This window comes from Perca flavescens, chromosome 14, assembly GCF_004354835.1.
Source record: "Perca flavescens isolate YP-PL-M2 chromosome 14, PFLA_1.0, whole genome shotgun sequence".
Classification (NCBI taxonomy): Eukaryota; Metazoa; Chordata; class Actinopteri; order Perciformes; family Percidae; genus Perca; species Perca flavescens.
The window spans coordinates 9,983,923-10,003,347 of record NC_041344.1 but is presented as its reverse complement, the minus strand read 5'-3'; the positions used below and the strand labels follow the sequence as shown (position 1 = coordinate 10,003,347).

At 41.4% G+C, this 19,425-nt stretch overlaps 2 protein-coding genes across 2 annotated transcripts; both read left to right on the top strand.

The window, feature by feature from the left end:
• The first annotated feature begins 1,842 nt into the window (after positions 1-1,842).
• On the top strand, positions 1,843-5,576 carry LOC114568102 (elongation factor 1-alpha). The gene is made up of 8 exons (XM_028597489.1): positions 1,843-1,950; positions 2,799-2,953; positions 3,491-3,670; positions 3,760-4,056; positions 4,162-4,312; positions 4,428-4,684; positions 4,786-5,020; positions 5,126-5,576. The coding sequence occupies exons 2-8, from the start codon at positions 2,810-2,812 to the stop codon at positions 5,245-5,247; spliced, it is 1,386 nt and encodes a 461-aa protein (XP_028453290.1). The 5' UTR covers positions 1,843-1,950; positions 2,799-2,809; the 3' UTR covers positions 5,248-5,576.
• Positions 5,577-5,773: 197 nt separating this feature from the next.
• LOC114568100 (elongation factor 1-alpha) lies at positions 5,774-18,571 on the top strand. The gene is made up of 8 exons (XM_028597487.1): positions 5,774-5,881; positions 6,971-7,123; positions 8,514-8,693; positions 8,784-9,080; positions 9,331-9,481; positions 13,623-13,879; positions 14,824-15,058; positions 18,422-18,571. Exons 2-8 carry the CDS (start codon positions 6,980-6,982, stop codon positions 18,544-18,546), a joined length of 1,389 nt encoding a protein of 462 aa, XP_028453288.1. The 5' UTR covers positions 5,774-5,881; positions 6,971-6,979; the 3' UTR covers positions 18,547-18,571.
• Positions 18,572-19,425: the final 854 nt, after the last annotated feature.

The following is a 19,425-nucleotide window of genomic DNA, read 5'->3' as shown; positions in this document are numbered from 1 at the left end:
GAGAAAACAACACACATTTTAAACTCTCTCTTTCTGCCCCTCAGTCATCCTAACAACTCCCTCTCCTCCCCGTATCTCACCCGGCTTGCCTCTCTCTGCTTCCTCCTCTCGTGGTCGCTCTCTTCTCTGCGCTGAGTGAAAGCAGCAGCTGTCAAGTTAAAGTGGCTGATACCTGAACTGCAGGGAAAGCCGAGCGTGTGTGTGTGTGTGTGTGTGTGTGTGTGTGTGTGTGTGTGTGTGTGTGTGTGTGTGTGTGTGTGTGTGTGTGTGTGTGTGTGTGTGTGTGTGTGTGTGTGTGTGTGTGTGTGTGTGTGTGTGTGTGTGTGTGTGTGTGTGTGTGTGTGTGTGTGTGTGTGTGTGTGTGTGTGTGTGTGTGTGTGTGTGTGTGTGTGTGTGTGTGTGTGTGTGTGTGTGTGTGTGCCAGGGGATGCCAGCTGCCTCTATACTGGGCAACATGCCACACTGATGGAAGAAGAGGCAGAATCTGACCTCTTGTCCCCCAAGTAGCATCCAAGTGACAAAACAGGCCTTTACCCAGTCTAATTCATAACTCACATTTACGGGATGCAGTGGGCAGCTTTAAGATGTGAATATGGGTGAGATTGTGTACATTTACCCAAGATAATTCAAATATTTTAATTAACTAGACACCTCTGCCACTTTTATAGGTGGAAAACGGATCAAAAGAGAATACGCTGATGAAACTCACAGCAAAGTTAACAAAGGAGAGATTGTATAAGGATATCATGTTTGTGTGGTTGTTGATACTTATTTCCCACTATGTTTTTGGGGTTGTTAAGCAGCTGGTCCTGAAATACACTTCACCCTGAGAACATCACATTTAATTTAATCAAACACTTGTGTATATGCGTCTGTTGTAAATGTAAACAACCAGCAAGATAAGGTGTCTTAAAAACAGCCTGAGTTAATCTTTTAAGGGTCTGGGCTCTGTTTGAATGCAAATGTCGGATTGAGATAATCTCTTCAGGCTGATGAGTCGTCCCAATATTACCAGAAGGTGGGTGTGAGGGCTTCCAGGGCGAGAGCTTGGTGGTAGATCTGTAAATAGTGATTTTATTTTTTAATTAATGATAAAAAACAAGAAAAGAATCATCTGTCTAAATGTTGTTTACACAACCAAACATACAACTTGTGAATGATGAATAACTTTTATTAATGTCGTTATTACATATTATTAAACAACATTTTGTGTGTCTTTGTATTTGTTTTTGAAATTTTCACTTTGAAATACGCCCTGTCCTCCCAAAAATTTTCTATGACACATTTGTCATAATAATAACTGGGTGAAGCTGTACCCGGTTATGGTGGAAAAATATGATATATTTTAATAATACATTTCAATCTTCATTATGCCCATTACTTGGAATGTGGATGGTATTAATCTTAAATGGATGTTTTTTTTATAATCTCTTCAGCATGACATAATAGTTTGTCAATGGCTAAAGAATAAGTCATATCAAAGAATCTTTCAGTATATTTTTTGTTTCATACAAAAATCAACGTCGTTGATGTCGACCAGCTGATCGATGAATGTCAAGGACGTTTTTAGTTCAAACAACCATAAAACCACTCAGCAACAAGATCAATTGTGTGCTTTTACACCCTGTTTCTCTATAATTGATACTGTACTGAACACCCATAGTAGTGTCCCTGTTGTTAGTTTCAATGTTAAGCTAAACTGCACAGTCCCTGGTAAGACCATGGGTGTAAAATAACATGAGACATCATACATGTTGCAGGCGGTTCATCCGGTGGCGTGCTGACGTTTTTGCAGGAATGTGTGTGATTTGCAGGGTCTGTACCGGGGAGGCCGCCGGGAAGTCAGGCCGCCTCCCATTCAGTATAAAACCCCCAGTCCAACCCTTGACTTCCTCTTTCTGTTACCTGGCTAGGGGCAGCAGCTTAGGCCGTGAAAACCCAGAAACACCGGTAAGTTTAACTTTGATTCAATACGGTGGGGGCCATAGAGCACGAAATCAGGTCGTTACATGTTTCGGGACATTTAGCCGAGAGTTTGCCTTCGAGCATTTGTCTTTATCCAAAACTTTGCATCATCCGTTAACGTTATGTAACGGAAACTTTACAAACCTGTGGCTTTTTTTTAAGGAATTGGCAGAACATTTAAAGTAATGTTATTACGTGTCCTTTTTTATATTTCTAACCCGCTTGATGTAAGTGTCGTAGTGAGTTTGTTTTTTTTTTTTAAATCTTGATGTAAGTTTTTGATAAAGCGGTTTCATGGAGGAGAGATTGTTGAAAGGAACAAAGGAGGCTGGAAAGCAGAGAGCCAGGGAAGCTGGGCTGGCTGTTCTTCTATCGCCACTTTATAACAACTGCAAATAATCTCCAGTGACAGGTGCTGGACGAAATAGCTCCTGAATATTTGGCAGTCTTTGTAACTTTATACGACGTGGCTCATGGAGTAACACGTGTCTCTGGCTCTTGGCCGAGTGAGGCCTAGCCGCCGCCTGTTAACGCTAGCCCGGTTAACGTTAGCTGCTTAAATCCCATAACGTTACCGATTATTAGCTAGCTAGCTAGTGTTAATGTGTTTTAACTAGCTCTGTGTTTTCGAAATGTGACAATTTTATGTGGCTGGTTCAGTCACTTAGCATGAGCTATTGCTAAACCGGTGTTAATATTAAGCTGGGCCCTATATATATCATGGCTTAATATAACAACGTTATCGCGCTCTATAGCTAGTTAAATGCAAAAATTTTGATCTGGTAATAATGATGGCGCGCCTCTTAACGAAAGCTTTTTTTCCCCCGTGACAGAAACTACAACAATGGGAAAGGAAAAGATCCACATCAACATCGTGGTCATTGGCCATGTCGACTCCGGCAAGTCCACCTCCACCGGTCATCTGATCTACAAGTGCGGAGGAATCGACAAGAGGACCATCGAGAAGTTCGAGAAGGAAGCCGCTGAGGTGAGCGGTTGAAATTATATTGTATTCTTTTGCTTCATCTTTCTGACCGTTAACGTACATTAAATAGCCAAGATGGCGGCGTCAGCGTGCCCACTCTGAGCCCTACTGCCCGGCACCAGGTTGAGGCACCGTGTGCGCGCACGCAGGGGTGTGGCTTAACGCCGATAGCTTTTATGGTGACTGTGCACTTCAGTAGAGGCCTCTTGCTGGTGTACAAAGACAAAATATAATTTCCTACTAAATGTCATCAAATGTAAAAGGTAACATTAATGTTTAATATTTGAAAAGTAATTAAATAAACTAATAGCCAGGCAGTTAGTTTATTGGGTATTTTACTTGACCTTGACTTTAATCCTTTGATATTTTAAATATGTACATATTGCGTTCTTAAATGCACATAAAATGACTTTTTTTTTTTTTTTTTAATATATATATTTTTTTTATTTGTTTTTGTGAACTTATAGCTATGTCCCTTTCCTTCTAACAACTGTTAATAGAAGCAAAAAATGATGTAATATACCTAATTTATCTCTCCAGATGGGCAAGGGTTCCTTCAAGTACGCCTGGGTGCTGGACAAACTGAAGGCTGAGCGTGAGCGTGGTATCACCATCGACATCGCTCTCTGGAAGTTTGAGACCGGCAAGTACTATGTGACCATCATTGATGCCCCTGGACACAGGGACTTCATCAAGAACATGATCACTGGTACCTCTCAGGTAAGTTAGCATCTTAATGCATGGTTAGCCCAAAGTGTGAACACCATTTGCATCTTGTTGGTGTACTAAACTACTTTTTTATCTTTCAGGCTGACTGCGCCGTGCTTATTGTTGCTGCTGGTGTTGGTGAGTTTGAGGCCGGTATCTCAAAGAACGGCCAGACCCGCGAGCACGCCCTGCTGGCCTTCACCCTCGGTGTGAAGCAGCTCATCGTTGGAGTCAACAAAATGGACTCCACCGAGCCCCCTTACAGCCAGGCCCGTTTCGAAGAAATCACCAAGGAAGTGAGCACCTACATCAAGAAGATCGGCTACAACCCCGCCACGGTTGCCTTTGTCCCCATCTCTGGGTGGCATGGAGACAACATGTTGGAGACCAGTGAGAAGGTGAGTGACTTATTACCTTGTGGTGTTTAACTTGTGTTAACCTGATTAACTGACTAATTTCTCTCTTGAACATGGACTGATTTCTCTCTTTGAATCTGTCTGCAGATGGGCTGGTTCAAGGGATGGAAGGTTGAGCGCAAGGATGGTAATGCCAGTGGAACCACACTGCTGGAGGCTCTGGATGCCATCTTGCCTCCAGCCCGCCCCACCGACAAGCCCCTTCGTCTGCCCCTGCAGGACGTCTACAAGATTGGCGGTAAAAAATTATTTTTACTTACTAAATTAAGATTATTTACGAGAAGAAAATGGCATGAACTACAGCTTCTCAACTGTCGGGTCTAGTACTTAAAAACTACAATTGTTTTTCTCAGGTATCGGAACTGTACCCGTCGGCCGTGTTGAGACCGGTCTCCTGAAGTCCGGTATGGTCGTCACCTTCGCTCCCTGCAACCTGACCACTGAGGTGAAGTCTGTGGAGATGCACCACGAGACTCTGACCGAGGCTGTCCCTGGTGACAACGTCGGCTTCAACATCAAGAACGTGTCCGTGAAGGAAATCCGTCGTGGATATGTGGCTGGCGACAGCAAGAACGACCCACCCAAGGGAGCTGACAACTTCAACGCCCAGGTTGGTATTGTGAACTTAAAACGCTTAACGGATATTGAATAGCTTCCAGTTTTGGGCAAAGTTGCAGTTTTGTGGAGTTCTAATTTAAAATGTGTCCACAGGTCATCATCCTGAACCACCCTGGCCAGATCAACGCTGGTTACGCCCCTGTGCTGGATTGCCACACAGCTCACATTGCCTGCAAGTTCAGCGAGCTCATAGAGAAGATCGACCGTCGTTCTGGCAAAAAGCTTGAGGACGCCCCCAAGTTCGTCAAGTCTGGAGACGCCGCCATTGTCAAACTGATCCCACAGAAGCCCATGGTTGTGGAGTCCTTCTCCAGCTACCCTCCCCTCGGTATGTACTTGAAAGCTTACTATATACACAATTTTTAGAAATGCTTTATGATAAAAGGAGACGGCGATGATCTGGTGAACTAACTGCTCACCTTTTCTCTTCAAGGTCGTTTCGCCGTGCGTGACATGAGGCAGACAGTGGCTGTTGGTGTCATCAAGGCTGTCGAGACCAAGGACGTATCCGGAAAGACAACTAAGGCTGCAGAGAAGGCCCAGAAGAAGAAATGAATGGCCGTGCAGGACATCCAGCAACAAGATGTGTGCCGGCAGCAGCGGGCCACTCCTTCCCCCCTGTCTGGCCCTCACCCTGGATCATCTTCTCTGTGGCAGAGCTCTCTACTTAAGGACTGGCTTATGCTGATTAAAACGCATCGCAAAAGTTTTCGCAGGAAAAAAAAGAACTACGTGGCATTGTCCCTTACGTGAATCACATGACAGTGCCTCTTCTCAGTTAAGTTTAAGTTGGAAATGTTGTTAAAAATGTAAAATGCCACAAATTTAATTGGAAAGAAAGCTGCTGGTAACTAATAAAATAAATGTCTTTGAAAAAATTGAAATGGGCTTGTCTGTCTTTACTGTGTTGCAGTTGGTATAGTTTTTGACTGTCAAAGGCAAGCAGCTCTGTGGTGCAACTGTTTTTGACCATGCTATGTGTGTCCAGTGATGCACTCGTCATCCAATCGCCTCGATAGGAATTATGCCACCCCAGCCAATGGCAAACCGTATTCTAGTCTGACAGCAACAAGAGAATGCACAGCCCCCCCCAGCTCTCCTGGCTCAGTATAAAAACTCGGGACTCATCACATTCTGTCCTTTTTTCCCCTCCGCTCTAAATCAGGACATCTTTAGTTGCTGGGCACAGGTTAGTGAAGTCATCCTTTTTATCAGACTCCTAAAGCTAAACTCTAAAAAATGCACGTACATAACAATGCATGTTAACAGACAGGAGCTGTGGTAATCTTCAGGCCAGGGAATTAAGAATCAGGTTTGGCTGAAATGTCACGAAGTCGGTGCATCACGACTAAATCTGAGCCTGCTTGACTTTCTTTTTTTTCTTTTTAAATGTTGAGGTGCACATAAAAGGTAAACATGCCAGTTCACATCTTTGATTGCGATCCAAACCTTGTATCGCATGGCATTTATTTGGCCTTGTCTTAACAGGGCTTTAATACACTGTTACAAAAAACGTTAATTAGGAACCTCGAGCTATACGTTTTTTCTCAAAAGTGTTTCTGCCAGTCATGGTAGTCCTTTATGTCTACCGTCGTGAACGCGCACACACTGCTGTGGCTGTATGGTGTCGGTTGCGCGCTTGCATCAGTCGGTAACATGGCGGCTCTGCGCTCCCGGCGCAACATGGAGGCCGAGAAGCATTAGCCCGGCATCGTTATCGAGCACATGGCGCGTGACTCACCAGTGTCGCCTTTCCGGTGGCGTGCACGAGCACCGAAAATGAGTTATAGCTAAGATTTTCGCATAATGTCGCATTTCACAATCTTGCAATGTCTCGCTGAAGTCAATTAATCTGTATTGACGCATATGATACAGCTACCGTTAGTTATATTCGGTTTAATACTAAATGACCGGCAACGTGACGTTAGCTAACGTCAGCTGTTTATGCCGCAGTTGTTACTAAGATAAATAGTTTCAAAAAACATGATACACTATTGTGTCACCTGATTTTCGATTAAAGGAGTCATGTGGTGTAGCAGGTGGTCCCCACAGATCTCCAGCTATTTAGACTTTTTAGCTACATTTTTAAATTGAATGTCAACGGAACTACTCACTGTGGTATTCCTTAATTAGATTAACATAATATAACGGCCATCAACAGCTCATTAGCTAAAGTCATAATGACCTCCCGGTGTGCTCACCCCATTTTGGAGATGAGTTTAAACCTAAAAGATTTCATTTTAATGTAAATATAACTGCTCCCCATGTTTATAACCAGTACATCGAAATGGGAAAGGAAAAGATTCACATCAACATCGTGGTAATTGGCCATGTCGACTCCGGCAAGTCCACCACCACCGGTCATCTGATCTACAAGTGCGGAGGAATCGACAAGAGGACCATCGAGAAGTTCGAGAAGGAAGCCGCTGAGGTCGGTTTTTGAGACTCAGCCTCTATATAAGTTATTAAATAAGAATTATAGCAAAGGACACATATGTATGAGACCATAAAGGTCAAAGGCTGTATAGCGTCTTAAGATATGTGGGAAACGGGTGCGGTGGGTGAAACTGCTCACTGATATTACTTGGTTAAAACTGCCACCTACTGTTTAAAGACACGTACTGTCCGTATTACTGCATCAATACTGAAAATATCCCTGGTAAAATCTATTGTTTAACTTACATAAAAGTTAAAATGCAATGTGTTATGGATTAATATAGCTAGTACTCAATTATGGAATTATTTCCACTTTACTATAACGAGTATTTATTTTAGTAAATATTAGAACAAATAGAAATCCATATGAAAGATTATACACAAATATTTGGACACTGAACTAAAACTCATTAAAGCCTATATGAACACTGATTTGTTAAAATAGGATTATACACAAAGTTGACATTTGAATTGAACATTGTAAGACGAATCCAGAAAAACCTACATTTTAAAATATGTACAGTAGTAAAGAAAAATGATTAACAGCTTCAAACAAATGATAATATAAATGTATATACTTCTAAGGGGCGAGCCCCATAAAACTATGACTCGGTAACTTACTGATAATTGTGGATAAATGGACATTTAATGCTTAGTCAAACTCTTAGGTCTGTTAACCAATTATTTGCTTAGATCAGGAACTTTATGGTCCATTTTAGGAAAACTATCACTAAAGTATTTAGAAATTTGGCATATTTTGCTAAATGAAAAAAAGGGTCTAAAACATGTTTTTGTTCCCCCAACTAAGGTATCTTAACTACCTAAACTAATCTTCGGTTTAACTTTTTTTGGCTGATTCCTAATTTTGTCCCATTTCATTTCCTGTTTTAACCACAGTAGATGGGCAAGGATTCTTCACTTAACATATAAGAATAAAAAAACACAAGGACAGTGAGAAATATATAAAAAAAAAATACTGTTAAGTGTACAGTATAACAATACAATATCATTTAGAACTTTACAAAAATATACAATAACCATTGAAGAGAAGGAAGGAATAGTGCAATATCAGTATGGTCTGAGATTTAAGATTTTAATATTTAGTAATGAAAAACTTTTCATTTGAGTAATGAAAAATTAACTTGTTAGATAATTGAATATTATAGTAAATGCTAAAATATATCCCTTTAGAAGACATAAATAACTCGCTACAGCACACTATAGTAAAGTAAATTAATTACTGACTTTAAGCAAATTATATTACTTAAAAAAATATGTTTTGCATGATGTAAATGTTTTTATTTTTAATAATGGCAACGGTTAAACTTCTGTCTGTTGCTCTCCCTGTTTCCCTTGCTCTATTTTTGTTGTTTTAACCACAATAGATGGGAAAGGGTTCCTTCAAGTACGCCTGGGTGCTGGACAAACTGAAGGCTGAGCGTGAGCGTGGTATCACCATCGACATCGCTCTCTGGAAGTTTGAGACCAGCAAGTACTACGTGACCATCATTGATGCCCCTGGACACAGGGACTTTATCAAGAACATGATCACTGGTACCTCTCAGGTAAAGGCACACCTTTGACCTAATCTGTTGTCTGCTGCCTCATCACTTTATACTTTACGTATGAATATGTACAAAATTCTCCCTGTTCAGGCTGACTGCGCCGTGCTTATTGTTGCTGCTGGTGTTGGTGAGTTTGAGGCCGGTATCTCAAAGAATGGCCAGACCCGCGAGCACGCCCTGCTGGCCTACACTCTGGGTGTGAAGCAGCTCATCGTTGGAGTCAACAAGATGGACTCCACCGAGCCCCCTTACAGCCAGAAGCGTTTTGAGGAAATCACCAAGGAAGTGAGCACCTACATCAAGAAGATCGGCTACAACCCCGCCACTGTTGCCTTTGTCCCCATCTCTGGGTGGCATGGAGACAACATGCTGGAGGCCAGCGACAAGGTGAGTGACTTATTACATGGAAAGCTCTAGTCAACATACTGTAGTTGTGGTTGGTAGGTAAATCAGTCCATCGAACATCTGTGACAGTGACTCAGATTTATATAATTTCTGTCAAAAGATAATACGTTGTGGATTTCTTGGATTTTCTTATCAATTAATCCTCTTGAACTAATCATTGTTCGTTCTCTTACCCCATTACTTTCTCTGTCTTCCTCTCTCTCTGTCTCTGTTTCTGCACTCTCCATTTTAGATGGGCTGGTTCAAGGGTTGGAAGATCGAGCGTAAGGAGGGCGGTGCCTCTGGCGTTACCCTGCTTGAGGCTCTGGACTCCATCCTGCCCCCAGCCCGCCCAACAGACAAGGCCTTGCGTCTGCCCCTGCAGGACGTCTACAAGATTGGCGGTAAGGACTGTCATGTCACCAGTGTTGGGAAGGATACGTTCAAAACGTATTCCGTTACAGAATACAGAATACATGCCCACAAATGTAATTTGTAACGTATTCCGTTACGTTACTCAATCTGAGTAACGTATTCTGAATACTTCACATTGAATGGTATTTTATAAGTGTAGGAATGCGGCCATCACATACAGCTTACTAAACAGGCCTAGTCTGGTGTGTTCTTCTGTTCCAACTGGCTGAATGTGTACCTGAACAAACAGATAGATTTTTGTATTTGTAGTCCCGACCTGCATACTACAAAAATCTAAGCTACCACGAGCTAATTTTAGCTAACGTTAGCTAGCATGTCAAACGGGGCTAGTAAGTCTGTCAACAGCTCTGGAGCTAGTAAAGCAGCACATAGGAGAAGTTAAAGTTGCACGTCAACTATAAAATAGCAAGGTGACCAGTAAAACTACAGCAGACGACTACCCTTGGCTAATTAAAAAAAATAACTTACTTTAAGATGCTTCTTCAGGTTGGAGGTGGAGTAATTTGGAGCTGAAAGGAGGCTGGTTGCTGGCAAGCAGAGGCTGCACGGCACAGTTAGCTGTATTTCATTCTCCCTGTTCGTTCTTTAATGTGAAATGCTGTTTGAATTTCCAAGATAGAAACTTATTCCTGCCTTGCTCTGTTGTGCCGGTTCCGACTCCATTGTGACTGATAACGCAAATAGCTAATTTTTTCGTTTTCATATTGGGGGCTTCTGGGAAATGCATAGTGGCCTTAATTTATTTAGAGAGTGAATACACTCATGAAACAGAGACGTATTGTCATGTAATCCATTGATTTCAACAATGTAACTGTATTCTCAATGTAACTGTATTCTAATAATAATAATAATAAATACCAACTATTTATATTGTAACTTTAACGGAATACATTTACTCATAATTTGTATTCTGAATACGTAACGCTGGTACATGTATTCCTTTACTCCCCAACACTGCATGTCACCTCATAATTACATGCACCTTAAGGGAAAAGGAAGCAGTACAATGTCAGTGGAATTGGGCACTACTTTCTACATCTTATATTTTAGGTCTGCCTACCTGTCTAATAATAATTTGTAATATTTCCTTTATTTGTCAATATATACATATACAGTACAGGCCAAAAGTTTGGACACACCTTCTCATTCAATGTGTTTCCTTTTTATTTTCATGAATATTTACATTGTAGAATCTCACTGAAGGCATCAAAACTATGAATTAACACATGTGAAATTATGTACTTAACAAAAAAGTGTGAAATAACTGAAAACATGTCTTATATTTTAGATTCTTCAAAGTAGCCACCCTTTGCTTTTTTATTAATAAGGGAAAAAATTCCACTAATTAACCCTGACAAAGCACACCTGTGAAGTGAAAACCATTTCAGGTGACTACCTCATGAAGCTCATTGAGAGAACACCAAGGGTTTGCAGAGTTATCAAAAAAAGCAAAGGGTGGCTACTTTGAGGAATCTAAAATATAAGACATGTTTTCAGTTATTTCACACTTTTTTGTTAAGTACATAATTCCATTTGTGTTCATTCATAGTTTTGATGTCTTCAGTGAGAATCTACAATGTAAATAGTCATGAAAATAAAGGAAACACATTGAATGAGAAGGTGTGTCCAAACTTTTGGCCTGTACTGTATGTATATACATTTATTTAACCCATCCTAACTAATTAGGAGCCAAAGTCCGGCCTGCCAGGACCAACTTTAGTTGTAATGCCAGTGCCTACGTCAAGGGCAATGGCCTAGCATGTCTTTAAGGTAGGTGGCGCACTCAGCAGTGCTTGCTGTGACGCAGCAGTGCTAACCACTGAGCTACCACGCCACCATGCAAATATAAACTAATCTTATGACTGATTGCACTTTGAAGCCAGGCACAGCAATCAGTAATCTTACTAGGTCAGACCTGGTAACATTTCCGTATTATTTCAAACACATCACAAGTCTAAATCCAATTCTGTAATTATCATCTCCCATATAAAAAAAAAAAAATCGGTTTAGTAAGCCAAGTAACACGGAAAATGAGCCAAGAATCTTCACATCAAATCAGTCTATGCAAATAGATTTTTTTTTCCTCACCGTGCGAGGTAAAAGAGTCTTAAAAACAACTTGTACAGTCAGCATAATAACCCATCCAGCAATCTCTCTCCAGTTTATGAATATCCAGTCAAATGTTTTATAAAGGCATTAGAGCAAATATAAATTAAATCCCAATTTAAGGTTGTGTGGGACATTATAAAATAGGTAGCACAATCTTATCTTCTTAAATTGCTTGTCTTACTTTAGATGCAGAATGAGCCTCTCCCTTGCCCATGATCATCATGAATCAGGGCTTCAATGGCATAAAAATGTTTTTTGAACATTGCTGTTGCAGCATGTGACAGAACAGAAAACACTCCTCTTCCTTCGTATCATTACTTTCCAGGTAGTGGTGCCACGCCTCCCACCTGCGTAGCAAAGTTGCATGCGTGCATTGTGGCCCCGTAACTCTATCTTGTTCTGTCTGAATGAAGCCTTACAGGATTTGTGGTTATATGTACAGAAAACTCTCCAAATGACAAAAAAGCTATTACTTTAACACAAATACATGAAGCCTGAAATGTCAATTATTCCATATTTGAAAAAGGGTTAATTTACCTTTTAAAAACAAAACCCACGATGGGCAGCCAACACTTGTACTTACAAGTCCATGCTAACTAACAATAGAGATCACAAAAGATCAAAACCAATCAAAGAGGCACAGAGTCGAGTTTCTCACCTGACATCCTGAAAGTTGCACCAACAACAGTAACAACTGCAGCTTGTGGTGAAATCAGAGTCCGGATTGATTCGTCACACCTTGTATACTCAGCCTCCAATATTTGCGGAAGGACAAATTCTGGGATTGGATCCAGACCCCTTTTCAACTAGTTTAGACAGGCTTATCACAGAGGTGAAACTGGATATACAGGTATACACAAACTATGCCAATTCCCAGACCTGACATGTATTCATACTACCATGTTACTCCTTTATTTGTAGCAGGACCAGGCCATACAGCCTGTATGCGTTTCCAGGGGTCGAAGAAGTATTCAGATCCTTTACTTAAAGGTGCAGTAAGCGATGCTGCGCAAAAAGATTGTTGATATTTGAACTAAACTGCCAAACAAAAACAACCCCTTCTTTAGGCGCTCCGCCCTCCAGATTCATGGACAGATAACTACTGGCCAGCCGGCACATTCACATGTTGCCTCCACCCCCCTCCCCTCCTACCATCAACTATCGCTGCCTGTTGCCGATTGGCTGGAATAGTGTTTTGTGACTCATGCTCTCCTTTCTGTTTGTTTTCTATTTATCTATCTTTCTATCTATTAGCGCACACAGAAAATAGAGAGCTAGGTGACCGTGACCGTTTGCTGAATTTGACAGAAAGTGTATTGTGTTAACATCGTTTACTATACCTTCAAGTTAAAGTACTAATGCCACACAGTTAAATACTTTGTCCTGCATTGAAAATGTTACTTAAGTAAAAGTGTGTAAGTATCATCAGGAAAATGTACTTAAAGTGTTAAAACTAAAAGTACTTAATGCAGAAAAATCCTCACATTTTAAAAACAATCCAAACAGTTCTGTTTAATTGGCTTATCATTTCAGCTGTACTCATAGGCCTATAAATTGTTGGGTAGTTAAATGTACGTGTCTTGTGTGCAAAAAAGAATCTTAATTTGTAAAGTAACTAGTAAGAAAGCTGTCAATTCTGTTAATGTAGTGGAGTAAAAAGTACAATATTTCTCTCTGAAATGTATTTGAGTAGAAGTAGAAAGTGGCATTAAAAACGTAAAGTACAAGTACCTCAAATGTGTATTTAAGTACAGTACTTAGTTACATTTTACCACTCTACGTTTCAAACTGTGAAATCACAAATAATCAAATGGATGGCTGCAGAGAAACACTGACAAGATGTGTGAGTGAGAATTTACTTTACAGCTGCTACAAGCCCTTCATTAATGTCTTTAACAGCTCTCACAGTGGCCATCAAAACCTCTGCTAATTTAATTTTTTTTAATATTTTGAGGTTAACTGAAAAGCGTTCTAGCAACATATTGCCTCCTGCTCTCTCAGGTATCGGAACTGTCCCCGTCGGCCGCGTTGAGACCGGCGTCCTGAAGCCCGGTATGGTCGTCACCTTCGCTCCCCCCAACCTGACCACTGAGGTGAAGTCTGTGGAGATGCACCACGAGACTCTGACCGAAGCTCTTCCTGGTGACAACGTCGGCTTCAACATCAAGAACGTGTCCGTTAAGGAAATCCGCCGTGGAAACGTGGCTGGCGACAGCAAGAACGACCCTCCCATGGCAGCTGACAACTTCACCGCGCAGGTCAGTCTCAGGAATGTTTGTATGAAGTAGATACAGAAACCAAAACAGAACACACCACATCTATTGTTTTTTTAGAGCTTTTTATTTAGTTATTTGCCTTAGCCAACCCAATTCTCATTACATTCACACAGTGGGAAATCAATCAGTTGTTAATACAAACTCCAACCGATAAACAATTAGCAAACAAAACCGCTTTTCTCTCACTAATGGAAATCTACTAGTTTTCAGTCATAATTAAAGTTTATCAAGCTAGTATGTGAAGCCTGAGTTAGGATTTGGTCAAAATACTGGTTTCCTATAAATTAAAGGGACATTTTAAACATCATATTCAGTTGACGTGTTACGATGACTACGGCTCAGTCTGTAAACGCAGTTGTGTAATGACTTCTGTGGCTCTGATGGGTCCAATGAAAGACACTATTGAGTTGCATTATGGGAAATGCTGGATCCAGTGTTTTTGGAGTTTGACCCGGCCACAACTAAAACTCAGGATATCTCAGCCTCTGCTGCTTTTTTTTTTCTTCAATTTGTCACTTGCGAGTCTGCCAAATATATGGAGGTGCTTCACTTGATTAAGGAAGCAAAATGCTCTCTGAATGTCACTTTATTGTGACTTTATTTTACAGTCGACAGTGTGCAGATGGACAGTACAACATGGGGAGAGAGAGGGGCATGCAATAAAAGTCCCTAAATCTCTAGAATCTATCACTATTTCTAAGTGTACTTAACTATATATGTCTGGAAAAGTATATTTCCCCTTCAATTTAGGCTACTATCACACAGCAGAATGAACATCGAACCACACTATTTAGTGTCCCTGTTAGTCCACACAGCAGTCAGTCTACCTCCAGCCACTCTTCTGGGAGAATAACTCCGTGGTATCCAGCACCAACCAGTCCACATCCTTAGATGTTGCTCTTTTGACCGCACTCCTCTCTCTGCAGGTCATCATCCTGAACCACCCCGGTCAGATCTCCCAGGGTTACGCCCCCGTGCTGGACTGCCACACCGCTCACATTGCCTGCAAGTTCAGTGAGCTCAAGGAGAAGATTGACCGCCGTTCTGGCAAGAAGCTTGAGGACAACCCTAAGGCTCTCAAGTCTGGAGACGCCGCCATCATCACCATGGTGCCCGGAAAACCCATGTGTGTTGAGAGCTTCTCCCAGTATCCTCCACTGGGTGAGTGAAACGCTTTCTTCTTGTTGGCCTGATAGTTAGTAATAGATCCTTTACACGGCGTGCTATGACATTTTGACTTGTCATAGCGGGACAGGCAGAGGTGTAACTGAAGATTTTAATGATGGTTGCGCTCTATTTTGAGTCAGCGTCTGCTGTGAAAAAAGGTATATTTAAAAGCTGCACTAATCACTATTTTTAAGGGCTGTCAATCGCATCATCGCCCATCGTTAATTGCCAATTAATCACACATTTTCTTATCTGTTCAAAATGTACCTTAAAGGGATATTTCTAAGGGATATACATATTTAATACTCTTATCAACATGGGAGTGGACAAATATGCTTGCTTTATCCAAATGTATATAAATATTTATTATTGGAAATCAATTAACGCCGTTAAATAATGACAACTATTGTCCAGAAACCCTCATAGCAGTGTTTTCATTATATGTTAATTAAGTCATTTTTTTAACCGGTAAAATCTGTTAAAGTCTGTCGTATTTAAATCTCTCTGGTCATAATGTCTAGTGAAAATTATTCCCTCCAGTGTATGCAGCAGTAGTCACCACTCTGTCTCACTCAGTGTTCCACCTTGCCTGACACGCCAGACAAGCCAGACCCACATCAAGATGTTGGGTCTGGGAACTCACCATTGACGGAGTTTAATCCGAGGGGCAGGATAAACGGTTGTCTTTCAAATTCCCTTTGCACATAATAGGATAGCGCTACAACTAGGGCTGGGCGATATGGACCAAAAGTCATATCCCGATATATTTTGGCTGAATATCGATATACGATATATATCCCGATATTTTTTTCCGCAAAGTGAGAGCAAATGTTCAGTCAAAGCCAAAATCAAATATGACATGTCACAAGTAGTTTCATAGAAACAGTTGCAAAATCAAATAAATAATAAACCGGTTTCTTCACCTGGTTCATGATTAAATGCTCAGCTGTTCAAATAATAAAATGTAAACCTAAATACTGTATAACAGGAGTACCTTTTTTGAAATCAAAGCTCCATATTTGTGATTCGTTCCAAAGGTCAATTAAGCTTTTGATATTAATATAATCTACTTTGTTCAAAATGTAATGCCTCATGCCTGTAAGCCTAGGTTTATAGTCCCATTCTTCCACTTGATACTGCTTCCACTTAAGTAAACTAAAAGATGAACTATCGACTACAAAACAAAGAAACTAATTAATGTGTTAATACAAAGAATATTTATTATGATCGGTTCACAGATCTGAGTCCAAACGGAAACTTCACCCTTCTGAACTAAGAGTTTCTGCTTCAAGGTGAAGTTTAAAACAGACTGAAATGTCCAGGCTCATTCCTCCACTATTTATTTCTGTATGTATTTATGCGTTACATGTCATTTTAACGGGCACTGAGCTCCAGATCCTGCAGCCGCAGACGCTCTCTGCTGCCCCGCTGTAGCTTCTCTCCGTCCGCCTGCCGCCGCAAACTTAGTGGAACTTTCCCCGATATCGACATACAGGTCGTCCTGGACTACGTGTAAGATCCTACCGATCACCACTCTGTCTTTGGCTGGTCCGATTTGGATCAGCGGGGACCCGGCGCAGCAGCGAGGCAAAGCTGTGTTTTTCCGGGGAAGAGACGCTGCGGCCCGGCCACGGAGCTCTCCGCCTCCCGCTGCCGCCCGGAGCTCAGGTTGCTGGTCGACGGTGGCATACATAATCATAAAACACATTGTCATCTGTTAAATGTTATTCATTGCTGTTTGTTCTTTTCATTTCCTCTATCGAACATAATTAAGCAGTACAAAAGTCCGGCATCTTTAGCGTTGATCTGAATGCTTCGGACCCCTGTTCCAAGATGGCGGCGGTTTTGACGTATGTTTAGAACCTCAAGGCGACATCTGTGTATATATCTATGGGAGCAAGGATCACATTTGAACTATATCGATATATGCGATATGGTCTAATTCCATATCTCATTTAAAAATATATCGATATATTTTTTATATCGATATATCGCCCAGCCCTAGCTACAACCAGGCAGAGCAACGAAGAAGGTAGCAGAGCTAGTTGATAGATTAAACTTTTGCCGTATCCAGTCGGCAAAACTCCGAACGCATCTTCCTTTTTTAAGAATGATTTCTGGGCCGTTCTTTGTTCTTTTCTCAAAGAAAAGTTTAACTCCAAGTCTTCCAGAAGACCGCCGTTCCCAGCAGCAGCAGCCATAAGCCCCGCCCACCGACTCTATACACGATGTGATTGGCCTGACCAGAATTAGTTTTTTCCAGCTCGCAAGCCAACGGAGAGTGCCTAGACCTGCTGCAAATTAAATTTGCTGCCACTAGGGTGCGTCTAGATTTCTAGGCTACGTTCCACCCACAGCACTTCCAAACCACTCAAAGCTGCTTCGTTGAGCGAGCACAGCTGCGGTCAAACGAAAGGCAGCAGATACTACTCAAAACCTCACAATCCTTCACGCCGAAGTTGCAAAGAATCGTTTTGCCTCCCCCAATTGAAAATAGTAGTTACTGGATATGCGCATTCAACCTGCGTTGGACACATTCAGAGACTCCAGTCCATAGAACCTTTGTTATTGCGTTAAAAAAATGAGTGCTGTTGATGCGATAACACGTTAACTTTGACAGCCTAGATGCTTTTATATTAATAATGCATTAAATGACTACAGAGAATTTATTACCCGAATCCTCTTTGCCCAGACTGGCATCAATTCTCAAAATTATTTAGGACTCTATTTGGTATTATTCGGAAAGATGGTGATGTCCTGCTCGCTCCATTATCTGCACTGTACTTATGGTCTTGTGATGCTGGGAGGAAGTGCAAATCCTATGCCGGCCAGCTCAGCAGTTTTTTCAATGAAAAACAACCCATTGATTTTGAAGCTGTAGTGCTTCATTAACTCTGCTGGGCCAGCCCAATACTGACTGTATAGGTACTGTATGTCCATTGAAGATGTCTTTCCACATAGCCTCATAGGCTGGGTCACACCAAGACCCAAGAGGCCTCAGCTGACCCGACAGTCAGTAATCTTTAAGAATATGGATATTCCTTCCAAAGCAGTCTCCTCTTTGTTAGCTTGGGCCAGTGTTTCAATAAAAAGGTTGAAAAGTAATTGACTAAGTGGGCAGCCTTGTTTCTGTATAGATGTGATATGATTGCTATCATTAATGTATGGCCTAAACCCTTTGTGAATCATTAACATTTCTACTGGCAATGTTTGTGCTCAATTACTTAGTTAAAAGTATTTATCTTTTGTATAATGCGCACTGTATATTCACCAGCTCATTACTCATATCAAAGGCATCGTTTCAGCCTCTCATTCACTCCTCTGTTTCTGTCTCACTTGTCCATCTCCACCTCTCAGGTCGCTTTGCTGTGCGTGACATGAGGCAGACCGTGGCCGTCGGTGTCATCAAGTCGGTTGACAAGAAGCTCGCCTCTGGTGGAAAGGTCACCAAGTCTGCACAGAAGGCCGAAAAGAAGAAATGAATTCACATGCAGGACGTCCAACAAAGAGTCACGTCTCAGCAGCAGCGGTCCGCACCATCCCTTCTTCTTCCCTGCCACCCAGCGCCGTCTGCTCTGAGGCAGAGCTCTCTACTTAAGGACTGGCTTATGCTGATTAAAACCCATCGGAAAAGTTTCCGCAGGAAAGGAAGGCTTGTGCCTTTTAGGGAAAGCTATGGTCATTATTAACTTGAAACCAAAACAATAAAAATCTTAAACATTGCCAACAGAAAAAAAAAAAAGTGTTTTTAATTGCAAACTGCAGCAGCACTTCTCCAGAAGCATCAAACATAAATAGCATAGCAGAGCAGCAATTGGTTAACAAGGTCAAAACACTGTGTTTTGTATTAGTTCACATTCCTTCTGCAGACTAGAGACACTCATGTACAAAAAATGGGAAAGGCAAGTTTTTAAGATGTGTTTTATATTATGAACAAGACCATCCTGGCAAAACAAGCTGGCCAAGTATTTCTGTGTATGGCTACACAGAACAAGTTGAGCAGCTGTCGAATTATTCATGAGATGTGTCCAGGAGGAGGAGGAGGAGGCTAGAAGAAGGTGTTGTCCTCAGATAACTTTTCTGTTGTGTGTAGAAGTCTGGTCACCCGTCGAATAGTGTTTCCTGTTTCTTTTACGGAAACAGCAGTAAGTGAAGGTGCAGATAGATCAAGCAGGAGACGACAGGCATCAACCACCTTCATTTAGCTAGTCCACATGTGAGATAAATACTGTAGTGCTGTACTGTTGTGGTATAGTTTCTACACGCAATCAAAACTCCTTAAATACCACCAAAAGCTATTAGATAGCCTACATGAAATAAATCGAGAGGGCGTCTTTGAATGCTAGTTAATGGTGTGGATA